At 44.9% G+C, this 17,268-nt stretch overlaps 1 protein-coding gene across 1 annotated transcript in view; it reads left to right on the top strand.

Moving 5' to 3' along the window:
• Positions 1-17,268, top strand: part of NEB (nebulin) — a 218,009-nt gene that overhangs the window by 84,537 nt on the left and 116,204 nt on the right. The window contains exons 57-67 of the mRNA XM_064154908.1: positions 212-316; positions 2,558-2,665; positions 3,682-3,993; positions 4,661-4,864; positions 5,910-6,014; positions 6,515-6,622; positions 7,962-8,273; positions 9,103-9,306; positions 10,150-10,254; positions 11,122-11,229; positions 12,218-12,529. Coding sequence (XP_064010978.1) covers positions 212-316; positions 2,558-2,665; positions 3,682-3,993; positions 4,661-4,864; positions 5,910-6,014; positions 6,515-6,622; positions 7,962-8,273; positions 9,103-9,306; positions 10,150-10,254; positions 11,122-11,229; positions 12,218-12,529 — 1,983 coding nt within the window. The remainder of the gene's footprint in view (positions 1-211; positions 317-2,557; positions 2,666-3,681; positions 3,994-4,660; positions 4,865-5,909; positions 6,015-6,514; positions 6,623-7,961; positions 8,274-9,102; positions 9,307-10,149; positions 10,255-11,121; positions 11,230-12,217; positions 12,530-17,268) is intronic.

The raw sequence follows: 17,268 nt of genomic DNA, 5'->3' as shown, positions 1-17,268 counted from the left end.
AGCAACACCTTCCACTAGACCAGATTGCTCAAAGTCTCATCCACCTCAGTCTAAAACGCTTCCAAGGATGAGGTTTCCACAATTTCTCTGGGCAACCCATTCCAGCATCTCGCTGCCCTCACAGTAAAGAACTTCTAGTTTAGGAGATGTGCAAGGAGTCCCTGTTGGTTTCCATCCCTACATACTTCTAACCAGCATCATTTCTCTGCAGCGTTTGTACACTGAGGCCTGGGACAAAGATAAGACTCAAATCCACGTCATGCCTGACACCCCTGAAATCACCCTGGCCAAACAGAACAAGCAGAACTACAGTGTGGTGAGTGTGGGGCTTCTCCAAATGCAACTGCTCTGTTTCATGCCTGGATCATCTGCAGTCTGAGAAACCTTCCCTTCTCATTCTTTAAGTTGATCCCAAATACATATCCTCCAAACTGTGTCTTTAAACCCATGTTTGCATAATGGTACAGGTAGTGCACAGATACAGCAGTGAGCACTATTAAGAGTAAGTTGCATGAGAGGCTGTGTGTCTGCAGTGGATTGTTGAAGTCCTTTTTAGCACTGAGCATTCTGTAGGGAAGGCACAAAATTCATTCCTGTACTGGAAATGCCATAAAGTTAATTTCCAGGATGTTTCTGAAGCAGGGACCCCAGTGTTGGATGTTGGTTTAGGGGAAAAAAAAATCACATCAGGAAGAGGTGGGTTTAAAAAGTAAGTTTTAATCCACTTGTGTAGGAGAATCTCAGAAATCACAGAATCACAGAAACATTCAGGTTGGCAAAGCCCCTCAGGATCACCAAGTCCAACCAATATCCCTACTTTGCAAGGTTCACCTTAAACCATATCCCCAAGCACCACATCCAAACAACCTTTAAACACATCCAGGGTTGGTGACTCCACCACCTCCCTGGGCAGCTCATTCCAATACCTGACCACTCTTTGCCTGTAAAGATTTTTCCTAATATCCAATCTAAACCTACCCAGTGGCAGTTTGAGGCCATTCCCTCTTGTTCTATCACTAATTACCTGTGAGAAAGAGACCAGCACCCACCTCTCCACGGGGTCCTTTCAGGTAGCTGTAGACAGTGATGAGGTCTCCCCTCAGCCTCCTCTTTTTCAAACTAAGCAGCCCCAGCTCTTTCAGTCACTCCTCATAAGATTTATTCTCCTGAAAATAATCCAAAGCTGTAGTTACTGCTGTGCTAATTAAAGTGTTGAAAGAATCACAGAAGCACAGAATGCCACTTTGGAAGGGACTCCAAGCATCATCTGGTACAACCTGCCTAAATGATAGTGTAGTTGAAAGGAGCTGACCCTGTCAAGCTGAGTCTTTAAACTGCCCACTGTACTGGAACACACTGCTTCCTTTGGGAGATTGCTCCAGTGTCTAACTGTTCACAGGATCACAGGATGTTAGGGGTTGGAAGGGACCTCCACAGATTACCAAGTCCAACCGAGCTCCCTGCTGGAGTAGGAACACAGAATCTAGAACAGGTCACTCAGGAATGCATCCAGACAGATTGTAGAATCAGTTGGGGTTGGAAGGGACCACAAGGATCAGCCAGTTCCAGCCCCCCTGCCATGCCCAGGGACACCCTACCCTAGAGCAGGCTGCCCACAGCCTCATCCATCCTGGCCTCAAACACCTCCCTGGGCAACCCATTCCAAGCTCTCACCACTCTCATGCTCAACAACTTCCTCCTCACGGCCAGTCTGAATCTCCTCACCTCCAGCTTTGCTCCCTTCCCCCCAGTCCTGTCACTCCCTGATAGCCTAAAAAGTCCCTCCCCAGGTTTTTTTTGTAGCTCCCTTCAGATCCTGAAAGGCCACAAGAAGGTCACCTGGGAGCCTCCTCTTCTCCAGCCTGCAGAGTCCCAACTCTTTCAGTCTGTGCTCACAGCAGAGCTGCTGCAGCCCTCTGAGCATCCTCCTGGCCCTGCTCTGGACACACTCCAGCATCTCCACATCCCTCTTGTAGTGAGGGCTCCAGAACTGGCTGCAGTACTCCAGGTGGGGTCTCAGCAGAGCAGAGTGGAGGGGGAGAATCACCTCCCTCTACCTGCTGGCCACACTTCTCCAGGGAAGGAGACTCCACAACCTCTCTATTCCAGTCCTCTGTGACCCTTACAGTAAAGAAGTTCTTCCTCATGTTGAGGTGGAACTTCCTGTGCTGTAGTTTACATCCCTTACCCTTTGTCTTGTCACATGGCACAACGGAGATATGTTCTTATGAGAAACGTTCTTATACTGAAACATTTTCTTCTGAATTAGAATGATTTTGGTTGGCAAAGACGTTTAAGATCATCAAGATCACCATTAACCCAGCACTGCAAGTTTATCACTAAACCATCTCCCTTAGCACCACATCTACACTTTCATCTTCTGTTGATATGAATTTCATATCAAGTGCAGATGTGGGGCTTTGAGTTCAGATTGTTAAATAAAAGTGGGTTAGAATAAATCTTGAACCAATTTTTAAAGTCTACTTAAAACCACCAAACTTTGGCACAGCTTCTATTATACAGAACTTATGAACCCCATTGTTTTTTCCCCAACTAGAAACTCTACAAGCAGGCCATGGAAGAAGACAAGAAGAAAGGCTATGACCTGAGAAGTGATGCAATCCCCATTCAGGCTGCCAAAGCATCCAGGCAAATCGCCAGCGATGTAAGAAACTTCTTTGTTCCTTTGCGTGGTGACTTCTGATCTCTGCAACCTGACAATTATCAACTGGATTCCATAAAAAAGCATTTCAATTGAAGTCTGATCTCAAATAATAGATTGTTGGAAGCAAATTATCAGATGTTGAAATATTTATTTGGGAAATGAAATGTTGAGAAGTTATTAGGACAATGTAATGCTGCTATCATGTTCATATTATAGCTCATAAGCCACTATCTGTAATTAAATCAGTGTGTGCATTATTATATTTAATAAGGGTTAAGTATATAATAACATAAGTAAATATTATTGTATTTAATAAGGATTAAGTATATTGAATAGAATCATAGAATGATTTGGGTTGGAAGGGACCTCCAAAGGTCATCTAGTCCAACTCCTGTGGTCAGCAGTGACATCCTCAACACAATGGATCACATTGTCCAAAGCCCTGTTGAGCCTCACCTTGAATATCTCCAGGGATGAGGCCAAAAGCAACTTCCTGGGCAACCTGTTCCAGTGTACCAGCACTCTCATGGTGCAGAAGTTGTTCTTAACATGCTTTCTAAATCTGCTTTTCTCTAATTTGAAGCCATTGCCCTCATCTTGTTGCTGCAGACCTTTGTAAACGTTCCCTCTCCATCCTTGTTAGCCCACTGCAGGTACTGGAAGGTTGCTATTCAGTCTCTCCAGAGCCTTCCCTTCTCCAGGCTGAATAACCCCAGTTTCCTCAGCCTGTCCTCATAGCAGAGGTGCTCCAATGATGAGGAGAAGATTATTTATCACCAATATTAGTGGAGATTGTTTGTTTTCAGAAAAATTACTTCAGAAATCTGTTTAGGATCAAAACACAGATCTCAAAAAGTGAATGTGGAGATCCACATTGTTAGCCTCAGAGTGGCCTATTCACTTGGAATTTTTTTACTCTAAGACCAATTCAGAAACTTTGTTATTGCAAATATTCAGCATGAGTAACTGGCACTTAAAGGTGATGTAAAATTATGACTCCTTGGTTGCTATTTCAGTACAAGTACAAGGAAGGCTACCGCAAGCAGCTAGGCCACCACATTGGAGCGCGCAACATCGAGGACGATCCCAAGATGATGTGGTCAATGCACGTAGCCAAGATCCAGAGTGACAGAGAGTACAAGAAAGCCTTTGAGAAGACCAAGACTCACTTCAGTAGCCCAGTGGACATGCTGGGAATTGTGTTGGCCAAGAAATGTCAGAGCTTGGTCAGTGACGTTGATTACCGCCACTATCTGCACCAGTGGATGTGCCTGCCGGATCAGAATGATGTTATCCATGCCAGGCAAGCCTATGACCTGCAGAGTGATGTGAGTAAATTGTTAATTCAGTAAGAGACAATTAAAAATCCTGAGTCTTTCAGTCAGTGATGGAATCATTTAGGTTGGAAAAGACCTTTGAGATCATCCAGTCCAACCGTTAGCACTGCCAGGTCACTACTAAACCATGGCCCTCAGCACCACACCATCTACACCTGTTTGAAATTCCCCCAGGTATGGGCACTCCTTTACTGCCCTGGGCAGCCTGTTCCATGCCAGGAAAGCCTAAGACCTGCAGAGTGATGTAAGCTCATAGTGCCTCAGTGTTTAGTGAGGAATGTATTTGGTGCTTTACATAAGTGGGTCAGACCATCTGCTACCAAAGTGGTAGAACAAAGATTTTGTGTCTTGTTGATAATAAAATGGCTAATTATAACTCAGCTCTCCAACAAGACATGTTAATTAATTGATATTTTAATTGTTTTCTGTAATTCCAGATTTTTGATTACTAGTGCTTTGCCTTTGTCTGCATTGTGATTCCACTTTTGGGGCGGCTGAGATGTATTTATGTTTTCTAAGGGCTTTCTCTGGAGTTTTGTATTTATTCAAATTAAATATTGATAGTCCTTTTAGTTAACTCTGCAAACTTCTCAGAACCATGTAAACTTCATTATTGGTTTTATAACTAGAATAACTTGTGCCCTGGTTTTTGTACTAGAACTGCTACAAATCTGACCTGGAATGGCTGAGAGGTGTTGGCTGGGTGCCAATTGGATCCTTGGAAGTCGAAAAAGCCAAGAGGGCAGGAGAGATCCTGAGCGATAAAATCTACCGCCAGCCTCCAGACACCATCAAGTTCACCAGCGTCCCTGATTCTCTGGAGATGGTCTTGGCCAAGCAGAATGCACAGACCATGAATAAGGTGACTCTTGATTCTGTGAGGCAGCATCAGCAGCCTCTGCTCCATGTTAGGTGATTAATGAGAAGCTAACTTCTTTTGCAATGCAATATTAATCTCTTCCTCTGTCCTTTCTTTTTCTCTGTGCCCTTTCCTTTTCTCTCTGTGCCCTTTCCTTTTTCTCTTGTCTCCTGTCCTTTTTGTTTCCCCTTTCTCCTGTCCTTTTTTTTCCTCTTGTCTCCTGTCCTTTTTTCTCTCTTGTCTCCTGTCCTTTTTTTTCTCTTGTCTCCTGTCCTTTTTTTTCCTCTTGTCTCCTGTCCCTTTTCCCCTCTGTCTCCGGTCCCTTTTCCCCTCTGTCTCCTGTCCTTTTTTTCCTCTGTCTCCTGTCCCTTTTTTCCTCTTGTCTCCTGTCCCTTTTTCCCCCTCTGTCTCCTGTCCTTTTTCCCCCTCTGTCTCCTGTCCTTTTTCCCCCTCTGTCTCCTGTCCTTTTTCCCCCTCTGTCTCCTGTCCATTTTCCCCCTCTGTCTCCTGTCCTTTTTCCCCCTCTGTCTCCTGTCCTTTTTCCCCCTCTGTCTCCTGTCCTTTTTTCCTCTCTGTCTCCTGTCCTTTTTTTTTCCTCTCTGTCTCCTGTCCTTTTTTTTTCCTCTCTGTCTCCTGTCCTTTTTTTTTCCCTCTCTGTCTCCTGTCCTTTTTGTTTCCTCTGTCTCCTGTCCTTTTTTTTCTCTTGTCTCCTGTCCTTTTTTTCCTCTTGTCTCCTGTCCTTTTTTTCCTCTTGTCTCCTGTCCTTTTTTTCCTCTTGTCTCCTGTCCTTTTTTTCCTCTTGTCTCCTGTCCTTTTTTTCCTCTTGTCTCCTGTCCTTTTTTTCCTCTTGTCTCCTGTCCTTTTTTTCCTCTTGTCTCCTGTCCTTTTTTTTCTCTTGTCTCCTGTCCTTTTTTTTCTCTTGTCTCCTGTCCTTTTTTTTCTCTTGTCTCCTGCCCTTTTTTCCTCTGTCTCCTGCCCTTTTTTTTTTCTGTCTCCTGTCCTTTTTTTCTCTTGTCTCCTGTCCTTTTTTTTCCCTGTCTCCTTCCAGCGTTTGTACACCGAAGCATGGGATAAAGACAAGACCTCCATTCACGTCATGCCTGACACACCAGAAATCCTGCTAGCCAAACAAAACCAAGTTATCTACAGCCAGGTGAGTGAAACTGAAGGTTTGAGGGAATCAAAGGCTTTCTGACAAGTACAGTTTTGTCATCTCTGAAATTTAATTAATCTGATAACATCATTGAGTCCTTTAGTGACACAAATTGCCAGCTCCAGTGCTAAAACTCAGAGTTATTCCATTGCTAGATTTATTTTCCTTGGGGGGATCTAATTGGGGTTTTACAATTTATTATCTCCCATAAAAGAGCAATAATTTCTATATCAAGGTAAGGAAAGAGACATTTTGACTTCTAGAACATACTTTTCCTTGTCTTCCCTAAAGGATTTCCACTTTGACAGTATCTACAACATAACAAGATCCTTGAAACCTGCATTTTATTTCTATTTTCCTAGGGAAGGTAGGGCTGTGTTCAGTTATTGAAGTTGTCTGAGTATTAACAATATTGTTTAGGGACTTGTTTTTATTACCCAGGTGCACTTAACTGAAGTCTCATTCTGGTTTTGACACAAAACCTGTGGTTTTCCTTACAGAAAATGTACAAACTAGCTTTGGAGGAATCAAAGAAGAAGGGTCACGACCTGCGTTTTGATGCCATTCCCATTCAGTCTGCCAAAGCATCCAGAGAGATCGCCAGTGATGTAAGCAGGGCTTTTAATTGTGTCTGTCTGGATTTGGTAACAGTCAGAATGTTTGTTCCGTTGTTTCTTAATCACAGAACTTTAGAGGTTGAGAGAGACCTCCAGAGATCATCTAGTCCAACCCCTTGCCAAGGCAGGATCCCCTAGGGTAGTTCACACAGGAATGCATTCAGGCAGGTTTTGAGTGTCTCCAGAGGAGACTCTACAACCTCTCTGGGCAGTCTGATACATGGCTCTGTCACCCTCACTGGAAAGAAGTTTCTCCTCATGTTGAGGTGAAACCTCTGTTCCTGTTTGTAGCTGTTGCTCCTTGTCTCATTGTTGCTGAGCAGCGAAAAGAGCTTGGCCCCAGCCAAGTGACCCCCACCTCTCAGATATTTGTACACATTGATCAGATCTCCTCTCAGTCTTCTCTTCTCCAGACTAAACAGCCCCAGGGCTCTGTCTTTGTAGTGGAGATGCTTAAGTCCCCAAATCATTCTCGCAGCTCTCCTCTGGACTCTCTCCAGCAGGTCCCTGTCTCTCTTGAACTGGGGAGCCCAAAATGTAATACCCTAAGGTTATAAAATAGATAACGCTGAAATCCAGTGATTGTAGTGCAGGCCTTTATAATGTGAAAGGAATGGGGCATATATCAGAGGAATAAATAAACCAAGGGTGAATACTGTAATAATTCCATTCGATGTCCCTGGATGTTCAAGTAAGGTAATCAGTAACACAAATGAGTCTATGCTAGAGTTGGTTAAATGAATTGGATTCAAAAGAAGAAATAGCCTTAAATCTCTCCCCAAAATAGATACATTAGTAATAAATAAATTCTAAATGATTGTTTTCCTCAGGAAAAAAAACATCAATAGTTCTGTTTAATTACTGTGTCTGAACACAAAAGCAGGAAAAGAATTCTGCAGTGATTGTGATAGGGAAGCATCACTTAGCACCCAGAGAATATGAATTGTTTATGCTCCTTCCTTAGTATTTAAACTGTCTGTTTAAATACTAAGACCAACCAACTCAGACTCATCAAGGTCTTTTGCAGTGAGATTTTAAAATCAGTCTTTACATTTTAATCTTAATAGTGAAAGAATGTGGAGCATCAAACTTGTTGGCAAGTAGGTGACAGGAAATGTTCTGTGGTGATATAAAATAGCAGGCAGAAGGATACAACAAAAATCTGAAGAAGGTACTAAAACAGGTGAAAGAAATAAGCTTCTTCTCTGAGCAGATTGTTAATGCTTTTGTTTAAACTCTGTGAATTGTTTATTAATTAGTATGTGTAATAGTTTAATTGTTTATTGTATTTATTATCACACCATGTCAATGTCAATCTATTTTATTGCAGTACAAGTACAAGGAAGGCTACCGCAAGCAGCTAGGCCACCACATTGGAGCGCGCAACATCGAGGACGATCCCAAGATGATGTGGTCAATGCATGTAGCCAAGATCCAGAGTGACAGAGAGTACAAGAAAGCCTTTGAGAAGACCAAGACTCACTTCAGTAGCCCAGTGGACATGCTGGGAATTGTGTTGGCCAAGAAATGTCAGAGCTTGGTCAGTGACATTGATTACCGCCACTATCTGCACCAGTGGATGTGCCTGCCGGATCAGAATGATGTTATCCATGCCAGGCAAGCCTATGACCTGCAGAGTGATGTGAGTAAATTGTTAATTCAGTAAGAGACAATTAAAATCCTGAGTCTTTCAATCAATGATGGAATCATTTTGGTTGGAAAAGACCTTTGAGTTCATCCGGTCCAAGCATTAGCACTGCCAGGTCACTACTAAACCATGGCCCTCAGCACCACACCATCTACACCTGTTTGAAATCCCTCCAGGTATGGGCACTCCATTACTGCCCTGGGCAGCCTGTTCCAGGTCTTGACAACCCTTTTGGAGAAGAAACATTTCCTAATACCCAACCTAAACTTCCCGTGGCACAGCCTGCTCAGTTACTTGTGTCAGACATGTTGATAGAATCAGAGAATCAACCAGATTGAGACCTCCAAGCTCATCCAGTCCAACCTAGCACCCAGCCTTAGCCAATCAACCAGACCATGGCACTAAATGCCTCACACAGGCTTTGCTTGAGCACCTCCAGGGACGGTGACTGCATCACCTCCCTGGGCAGCCCATTCCAATGCAAATCATTCTCTCTGCCAACAACTTCCTCCTAACATCCAGCCTATAGAAGGGAAGTGTTTAGTAATCGATCATCACATTTATGTTTGTTTCTGTTTTCTTCATCCTTAGCCTCATGTGTAAAATGTGTGTAAATCTATTTGTGGTGTTCTTCAGTAACCCTACTGTGTTTATGATTTAATAGTTATTTTAATGTTCAGTTGTTTACAAAACCATACCATGCTAATAGGTAGGAATATCTACAGTTGTACATGTAGCCTGAGATATGCTTAATTATAATTACCTTAATCTTTGATCACAATCACACCTGCACATGTATCTGCCATCATTTTTTTTTCCCCAGGCTGTTTACAAAGCAGACCTGGAATGGCTAAAAGGTATTGGCTGGGTTCCTATTGGCTCCATGGAAGTTGAGAAAGCCAAGAGAGCTGGAGAAATCCTGAGTGACAGGAAGTATCGTCAACCAGCGGACCAAATCAAATTTACTAGTGTGACAGATTCTTTGGCCATGGTCTTAGCCAAGCAAAATGCTGAGATCATGAACAAGGTGAGGGTTTATTTTGTCAGTATTGTTGCTAGCTAATGGAACTTGTTCATGAGGTGGAAAACATGAAATAAGAAGACTAAACACTTGTGTTGTAGGCCTAGAGAAAATGAAAGCCCTAATGCAGCCTTTTCTCAGGCATCTCTGTCTGAGCTAAAGAATTAGTAAAACCATAAAGAAAAAGATTATTTTTTTACACATTGATGAGATCTCCTCTCAATCTTCTATTTTCCACACTAAACAGCTCCAGGGCTATCAGTCTCTTTCCATAGAGGAGATGCTCAAGTCCCCAAATCATCCTTGTGGCTCTTTGCTGGACTCTCTCCAGCAGGTCCCTGTCTCTCTTGAACTGGGGATCCCAAAATCGGACACAGTGTTCCAGGTTGGGATCTCACCAAGGCAGAGTAGAAGGGGAGAAGAAACTCCCTACCCCTGCTGGCCACACTTTTCCTGATGCACCTCTCCTGGCCACAAGGGCACATTGCTGGCCCATGCAGAACTTTCTGCCCACCAGCACTCCAAGGTCTTTCTCCACGGAGCTGCTTTCCAGCAGGGCAGCCCTAACCTGTGCTGATGCCTCATATTATTCCTCCCCAGATGCAGGATTCTGTATTTCTCTTTATTGAACTTCATGTGGTTTGCCTTCATCCAGTGCTCAGCTCGTCTAGATCTTGCTGGACAGCAGCACAGCCTGAGGGGTGTTGGCCATGCCCCAGTTTTGTATCATCAGCGAACAAAAAATGTCAAGGATATATTTTCTATGACTCCTGCTTTCAGTTTTGAAGTCTTCCCATCACAACCCTGGCAAAGGACCTTGCTAAAGGACTGTGTTTCCCTCTCTCCTAGCGTTTGTACACAGAAGCCTGGGATGCAGACAAGACGTCGATTCACGTCATGCCGGACACGCCAGACATTCTGCTAGCGAAGGCCAACGCCGCCAACGCTAGCCACGTAAGGACCTTGGCATGGAAGCTAAAGTCGTGGGAGCTCACACATTGAGGAGCATTTCTTTGAGCAAAATATCACAGGATCACAGAATGGCAGGGGCTGGAGGGGACCTCCAGAGCTCAGCCAGTCCAACCCCCCTGCCAGAGCAGCGTCTCCTATACCAGATCACACAAGAATGCGTCCAGGCGGGTTTTGGATATTTCCAGAGAGGGAGACTCCACAACACTCTTGAGAAGCATGTTCCAGTGTTCTGTTGCCCTCACAGGGGAAAAAAATCCCTCATGTTTTGTGATGGTTTGGGTGTTACCTGCCCCCACACACAAGAAAATCATAGAAAAGTCATAGAATCGGCCAGGTTGGAAGAGACCTCCAAGCTCAGCCAGTCCAACCTAGTACCCAGCCCTATCCAGTCAACTAGACCATGGCACTAAGTGCCTCAGCCAGGCTTTTCTTGAACACCTCCAGAGATGACTCCACAACCCCCCTGGGCAGCCTGTGCCAGGCTTCTGTCACCCTCGCGAGGAAAAAATTCCTCCTCATGTTTCCATGGAGCTTCCTATGCCTCAGCTTCCACCCAGTGCCCCTTGTGCTGTCATTGGGCATCACTGAGCAGAGCCTGGCTCCAGCCCCCTGGCACTCACCTTTACAAAGATTATAAGCATGCATGAGGTCACCTCTCAGTCTCCTCCCAGCAGAAGATTCCCCAGCTCCCTCAGACTCTCCTCATGAGAGAGGTGTTCCATTCCCTTCATCATTTTTGTGGCTTTACTTCCAAAGTGATCATTCATGAGAATTGTAAGGAAAATACTGTGAAATGTAGGAAGTCTTTCAGACTCTTGACAAACCATTTTCTGTCTTCTTTTTGTGTAGAAACTTTATGTGCAGGCCTGGGAAGAGGCCAAGAAGAAGGGTTATGACATGAGAGCTGATGCAATTCCAATCCAAAGTGCAAAGGCATCGAGAGACATAGCAAGTGATGTATGTTCTTCCTCTACATTTCTTTTCAGTTAGCTAGAGAAGTAAGAATGAACAAGTGATGTAAAACATACCAATCCATGGTGGATCAGAGTCTCCTTGAAAAGCCTACTAACAAAGGATTCACTCCAGAGAGAAAATGGGCAACAGGTTCTAAAGGGAACAATGAATTCTAAATACTAACATTAAGCAGATATTAAAAAGAAAAAAAATGGAATGAAAATTAACAAAAGCAGTGGAGCAAAAATCTGTTAGGTAGTTCTAAACACTGAGTATTTTGTAGCATAGAAAAATAAACTCTGATCAGCAGCAGTAAGGAATTCTGGGAGACTCATCCCAAAGTCACGCTTGTGATCAGCAGCAGTATGGAATTCTGGGAAATTCAACCCAGACTCACATTTGTGATCAGCAGCAGTATGGAATTCTGGGAAATTCATCCCAGAGTCACATTTGTGAGCAGCAGCAGTATGGAGTTCTGGAAAGTCCATCCCAGAGTCACATTTGTGATCAGCAGCAGTATGGAATTCTGGGGAATCCATCCCAGAGTCACATTTGTGATCAGCAGCAGTATGGAATTCTGGGGAATCCATCCCAGCGTCACATTTGTGATCAGCAGCAGTATGGAATTCTGGGAAATTCATCCCAGCGTCATATTTGTGATCAGCAGCAGTATGGAATTCTGGGAAATTCATCCCAGAGTCATATTTGTGATCAGCAGCAGTATGGAATTCTGGGGAATCCATCCCAGAGTCACATTTGTGATCAGCAGCAGTATGGAATTCTGGGGAATCCATCCCAGAGTCACATTTGTGATCTGCAGCAGGATGGAATTCAGGGGAATCCATCCCAGAGTCACATTTGTGAGCAGCAGCAGGATGGAATTCAGGGGAATCCATCCCAGAGTCACATTTGTGATCAGCAGCAGTATGGAATTCTGGGGAATCCATCCCAGAGTTCCTGTGTCCTTTAATGTTTCTCTCTGTGTTTGCAGTACAAGTACAAGCTGGCCCACGAGAAGCAGAAAGGGCACTACGTTGGGTGCAAAACTGCCCAGGAGGATCCCAAGCTGGCACTGGCGGCGCGTGCCATGGCGCTGCAGAACGACCGCCTCTACAAGAAGGCCTACAATGACTCCAAGACCCAGATCCACTTGCCAGTGGACATGCTGGCAGTGCAGGCAGCCAAGGAGTGCCAGACGCTGGTCAGCGACGTTGACTACCGCCACTACCTGCACCAGTGGACCTGTCTGCCTGACCAGAACGATGTGATCCATGCAAGGCAGGCCTATGACCTACAGAGTGATGTGAGTGAGAGTAACTATTGTAAAGCTTCATGGCAGCTGTGTCAGGTTCTGGGTGTTAGTGACTGGGTGAAAATCCTTTCAAGTGCTCATTGCTGAGCTTGCAACTAGTCTTGCTATGCTTATTTTACTCCAGATTGGAATAAGCTGATATTAAAAAGAAACTCTTCACTACAAGAGTGATGAGGCACTAGAACCAGTTGCTCATAGAAGTTATGGAGGCTCCAAACCTGGATTTATTCAATTCTAGGTTGGATGAGGCCTTAAACAACCTGGTGCCACTGCCTGTGGCAGGGGGGTTGGAACAAAATGATCTTTAAATTCTCTTCCAACTCAAACCATTCTATGGTCTGTGATCTTTTCCAAATTAGTAATGTTTTCAGCTTAGGGGCAGGAAACATTCTGGGCAGTTGATGTGGAAAAGAAATGCCTGTGTTGCTGCAGAATGTTTGGTTGCAGATGGCATCACCGGTCTGCACGGAGCAAATGCCTTTAAAAGATGAGTAGTGTCCTAGCTCTGGACAGCAGAGATTTAGGTGTGTGTGGGAAGGACCTGGTACACCACAGTCTCATTTTTCTGCTTGCTGTGTAACTGCAGGAGAAGAAGGCTGGGGGGAAAGCCTTGCGTGAAATGTCTCTGCAGACAGAGTTGTCTCTGTGGCAGCGGTGACCTTTGGTTTCTTTGCAGAACGTGTACAAGGCAGACCTGGAATGGCTGCGAGGCATCGGCTGGTTGACAGAAGGTTCTGTTGACGTGGTCAAAGCAAAGAAAGCCCAGGAGCTGCTGAACGAGAGGCTGTACCGCACGCGCCCCGAGGAGCTGAAGTTCACCAGCATCACCGACGCACCAGACGTCGTCCGGGCCAAGATCAACGCTGCACAGATCAGTGATGTGAGCTCAGCTTTGGTCTACCTTTCGTTTGCATCGTGGCATTTCCCTCCCTTTGTGGTGGAGTTGTGGTGAATTATGCAAAAGTAATAATCTGTGTTAGTTCTGATATCCAGGCAAAGATTGTGAAGAACTGTTTAGTGACATTCAGTCTCACCAGAAGACCTATTCACTAGGTTCAAAATGCACAGCTTGGAAATTTATACACACAGGGAACAGGCAAAAGTAGAACACTTATGTCTTAAAGTGGAAAGTGCTAACATTATACTGGAAGAGAAGGTTTTTATACTGCATATCCACTAGATGGACACAGGAAGCTCCTTTCTGTGTATGGCAGAAGGCAATTAGTGAATTACAAAAAGCTTTAAGTATTTACCCACAAAATAGCATCAGACAGTACCCAAAGCATATGAAGGAGTTGCTGTCAGTGGTCTCAAAGCCGTTAGAGGCTTTGCAGTTTCCCAGGCTCTTCGCTCAGGAAGCTGGGAGTCTGTAGCATAGTCTCTGACCTGGTTCCTCTTGATTCCCAATTCAGCAGAAGCCTTGCAGAGAGGCAAACAGGATGTGATGCACTGTGCAATCTTGGCACAATGTTGTACTGGCTATGCATGCTTATTGCATGCAGGCATTTAGAGCCTGTTCCTGGTGAACTCGAGGCAGTGGAGTTTCCAAGTGTGCAGGCATTTAGAGCCTGTTCCTGGTGAACTGGAGGCAGTGGAGTTTCCAAGTGTGCAGGCATTTAGAGCCTGTTCCTGGTAAACTCGAGGCAGTGGAGTTTCCAAGTGTGCAGGCATTTAGAGCCTGTTCCTGGTGAACTGGAGGCAGTGGAGTTTCCAAGTGTGCAGGCATTTAGAGCCTGTTCCTGGTGAACTCGAGGCAGTGGAGTTTCCAAGCGTGCAGGCATTTAGAGCCTGTTCCTGGTGAACTGGAGGCAGTGGAGTTTCCAAGTGTGCAGGCATTTAGAGCCTGTTCCTGGTGAACTCGAGGCAGTGGAGTTTCCAAGTGTGCAGGCATTTAGAGCCTGTTCCTGGTGAACTGGAGGCAGTGGAGTTTCCAAGTGTGCAGGCATTTAGAGCCTGTTCCTGGTAATCTTGAGGCAGTGGAGCTTCCAAGCAGTTCAGGGTGCAATAAGGAAGCAGCTCATCCCTTTTATCAGTACAGCCCAAGACTAATAGGCCTTTGGACATAGATTAGCCAATCTGAATGGCATGTTTCCAAGCTTGACCATATTAGGTGAAACCAGGGCTTTCATTTTCATTTCCTGCAGTTGCTTCTTGCAGCACAGAAGGAGGGGGAGCAGGGAAACATATCTGGACAAACCACAGTGCTTAGACTCAGTGGCTCCAGCTTCTTTGTCCTCTTTCCCACAGTTGCTTCTCCCCACAGCAGAAGAGTGGGGAGAGCAGAAAAACATGCTTAGGCAAGGCAGGACATGTATAAGCCCATTTTTTGGCCTATTTAGGCCTATCACAAGAAGAGAGTACAGTTTCTGCTTTGGTAATTGTGCTGGTGGGCAGGTTTGGGAGTCACCTGCTCCTCCCCACCCCAAATTCACCAGACTAAAGTCAGCTGTCTGGAAGTTAAGGAAGCTATATTTTACAGCTTGGCACAATTTACCAACGTATCTGTATACAATATATAGAGATATTTACAAATACATACACTAATATACAAGTTGAAGGTAATACAGAAATACAAAACCCCCTCCCAGCAGCCAGACTGCCTAAGAAGGGCTTCTGACCAACCTCCTACCTTCTTTCCACCCCCTCCCTTATCTCAGGATCCCTCTTACATGCAGAGAAGAGCTGGAAAAGGGCAGTAAGGAGTTAGATGAAGATTGATTAATACAAGTTATGCAGGTTCAGGCAGAGATAGTGAAGTAGGTGACAGCCAGGCAGAGACTGACTATCTTTGTTATGGTTTCTTGTTTTAATGTGTCTCAGCAATATAATTATCACTATTATTTCTTTTTCACAGCCAATGATCTAATTTCTCTCTTTAAAACTTTCTGATTAGCAGAGCTGGTTTGAGGCGAATTGGAATGTTTTAAAGAGAGAAATTAGATCGTTGGCTATAAAAGAATAGCAATGATGAAGTCTGTACCCATTCATTGATTTGCTAAAAGGGATAAAAGCCAAAATGCAAATAATTCTGTCACTTCTGCCTCAGAATCCTTCCTCCTTTTGCTGCTTCTTCACTCTGCTCTAATATCTTCCATAACAGATAGCAAGTGAGCTCTGCTGATTGTTTTGTCTGCCTGGAAGAGAGAGGGAGAGGGGCTTTGAGCCCCTTCTGGTCAGTTTCTTTGTCCAGGAGGGGGTTTGGATTGCTGCATTATTTCTAAGTTGTATGTGATTGTAAATACTTGTAAATATATTGCACACATATGCTTGGAAGCTTAGCTTTGCTGTAAATAGAGTTTTCTCTCACTTCCAAACTGTCTGAGCTGCTTTGGTAAATTTTAGTAGTGGGGGAAGGGTGGAGGGAGTCTCTCAACCTTCTACAGGAATGACTAAGCTACTTCAAACCAGTATTATCAAGCAATTCCTCTGAGTGGGTTCTTTTCCCTCTTCAAACCATAGTGAAGTGTCACTGTGCTTCCTTCCTCCTCAGCGTCTGTATCGTGAAGCCTGGGATAAAGACAAGACCCAGATTTCCATGCCCTCTGATACCCCTGTGATGCTGCAGTCCAAGGTCAACGCTCTCAACATCAGCAATGTAAGAGAAGAAATCCTCTGTGTGTGAAGCGTTATTAAAGAGGAAGAAGAGTGCTCTTCCAGAGCAGGTGTTAAGGATATCAGCAAGTCTCAACTGCATCTAACAAGGATGATCAATTTTCTTTGCAGAAACATTATCAGAAGGCCTGGGATGAGGCCAAGGCGAAAAGTTATGACATCAGAGCTGATGCCATTCCCATCAAACATGCCAAGGCTTCCAGAGACATTGCTAGCGAGGTACAGTCTTCTCTTAATATGGTTGCTATGTCCAGGAGAAGTTCAGTTCAAAGGGCTAACAGCTTAGAAAGCTGGAAGCCTACTGTTAACTGCAACCAGGGGGGCAGTATGTGGCTGCTGATGTTGTCTCTGTGTTTCTAGTACAAGTACAAACTGACCCATGAGAAATTTATCCCAGAGTCACATTTCTTAGCAGCAGCAGCAGTATGGAGTTCTGGGAAATTCATCCCAGAGTCATGTTTGTGAGCAGCAGCAGTATGGAATTCTGGGAAATCCATCCCATGGTCACGCTTGTGATCAGCAGCAGTATGGAATTCTGGAAGGTTCATCCCAGAGTCACATTTGTGATCAGCAGCAGGATGGAATTCTGGGAAATTCATCCCAGAGTCACGTTTGTGATCAGCAGCAGGATGGAATTCTGGGGAATCCATCCCAGAGTCATGTTTGTGATCAGCAGCAGTATGGAATTCTGGGAAATCCATCCCAGAGTCACATTTGTGACCAGCAGCAGTATGGAATTCTGGGGAATCCATCCCAGAGTTCTTGTGTCCTTTAATGTTTCTCTCTGTGTTTGCAGTACAAGTACAAGCTGGCCCACGAGAAGCAGAAAGGGCACTACGTTGGGTGCAAAACTGCCCAGGAGGATCCCAAGCTGGCACTGGCGGCGCGTGCCATGGCGCTGCAGAACGACCGCCTCTACAAGAAGGCCTACAATGACTCCAAGACCCAGATCCACCTGCCAGTGGACATGCTGGCAGTGCAGGCAGCCAAGGAGTGCCAGACGCTGGTCAGCGACGTTGACTACCGCCACTACCTGCACCAGTGGACCTGTCTGCCTGACCAGAACGATGTGATCCATGCAAGGCAGGCCTATGACCTACAGAGTGATGTGAGTATGT

This window comes from Pogoniulus pusillus, chromosome 2, assembly GCF_015220805.1.
Source record: "Pogoniulus pusillus isolate bPogPus1 chromosome 2, bPogPus1.pri, whole genome shotgun sequence".
NCBI lineage: Eukaryota > Metazoa > Chordata > Aves > Piciformes > Lybiidae > Pogoniulus > Pogoniulus pusillus.
The sequence above is the reverse complement of the archived record's forward strand: the minus strand, read 5'-3'. Positions and strand labels throughout refer to the sequence as shown.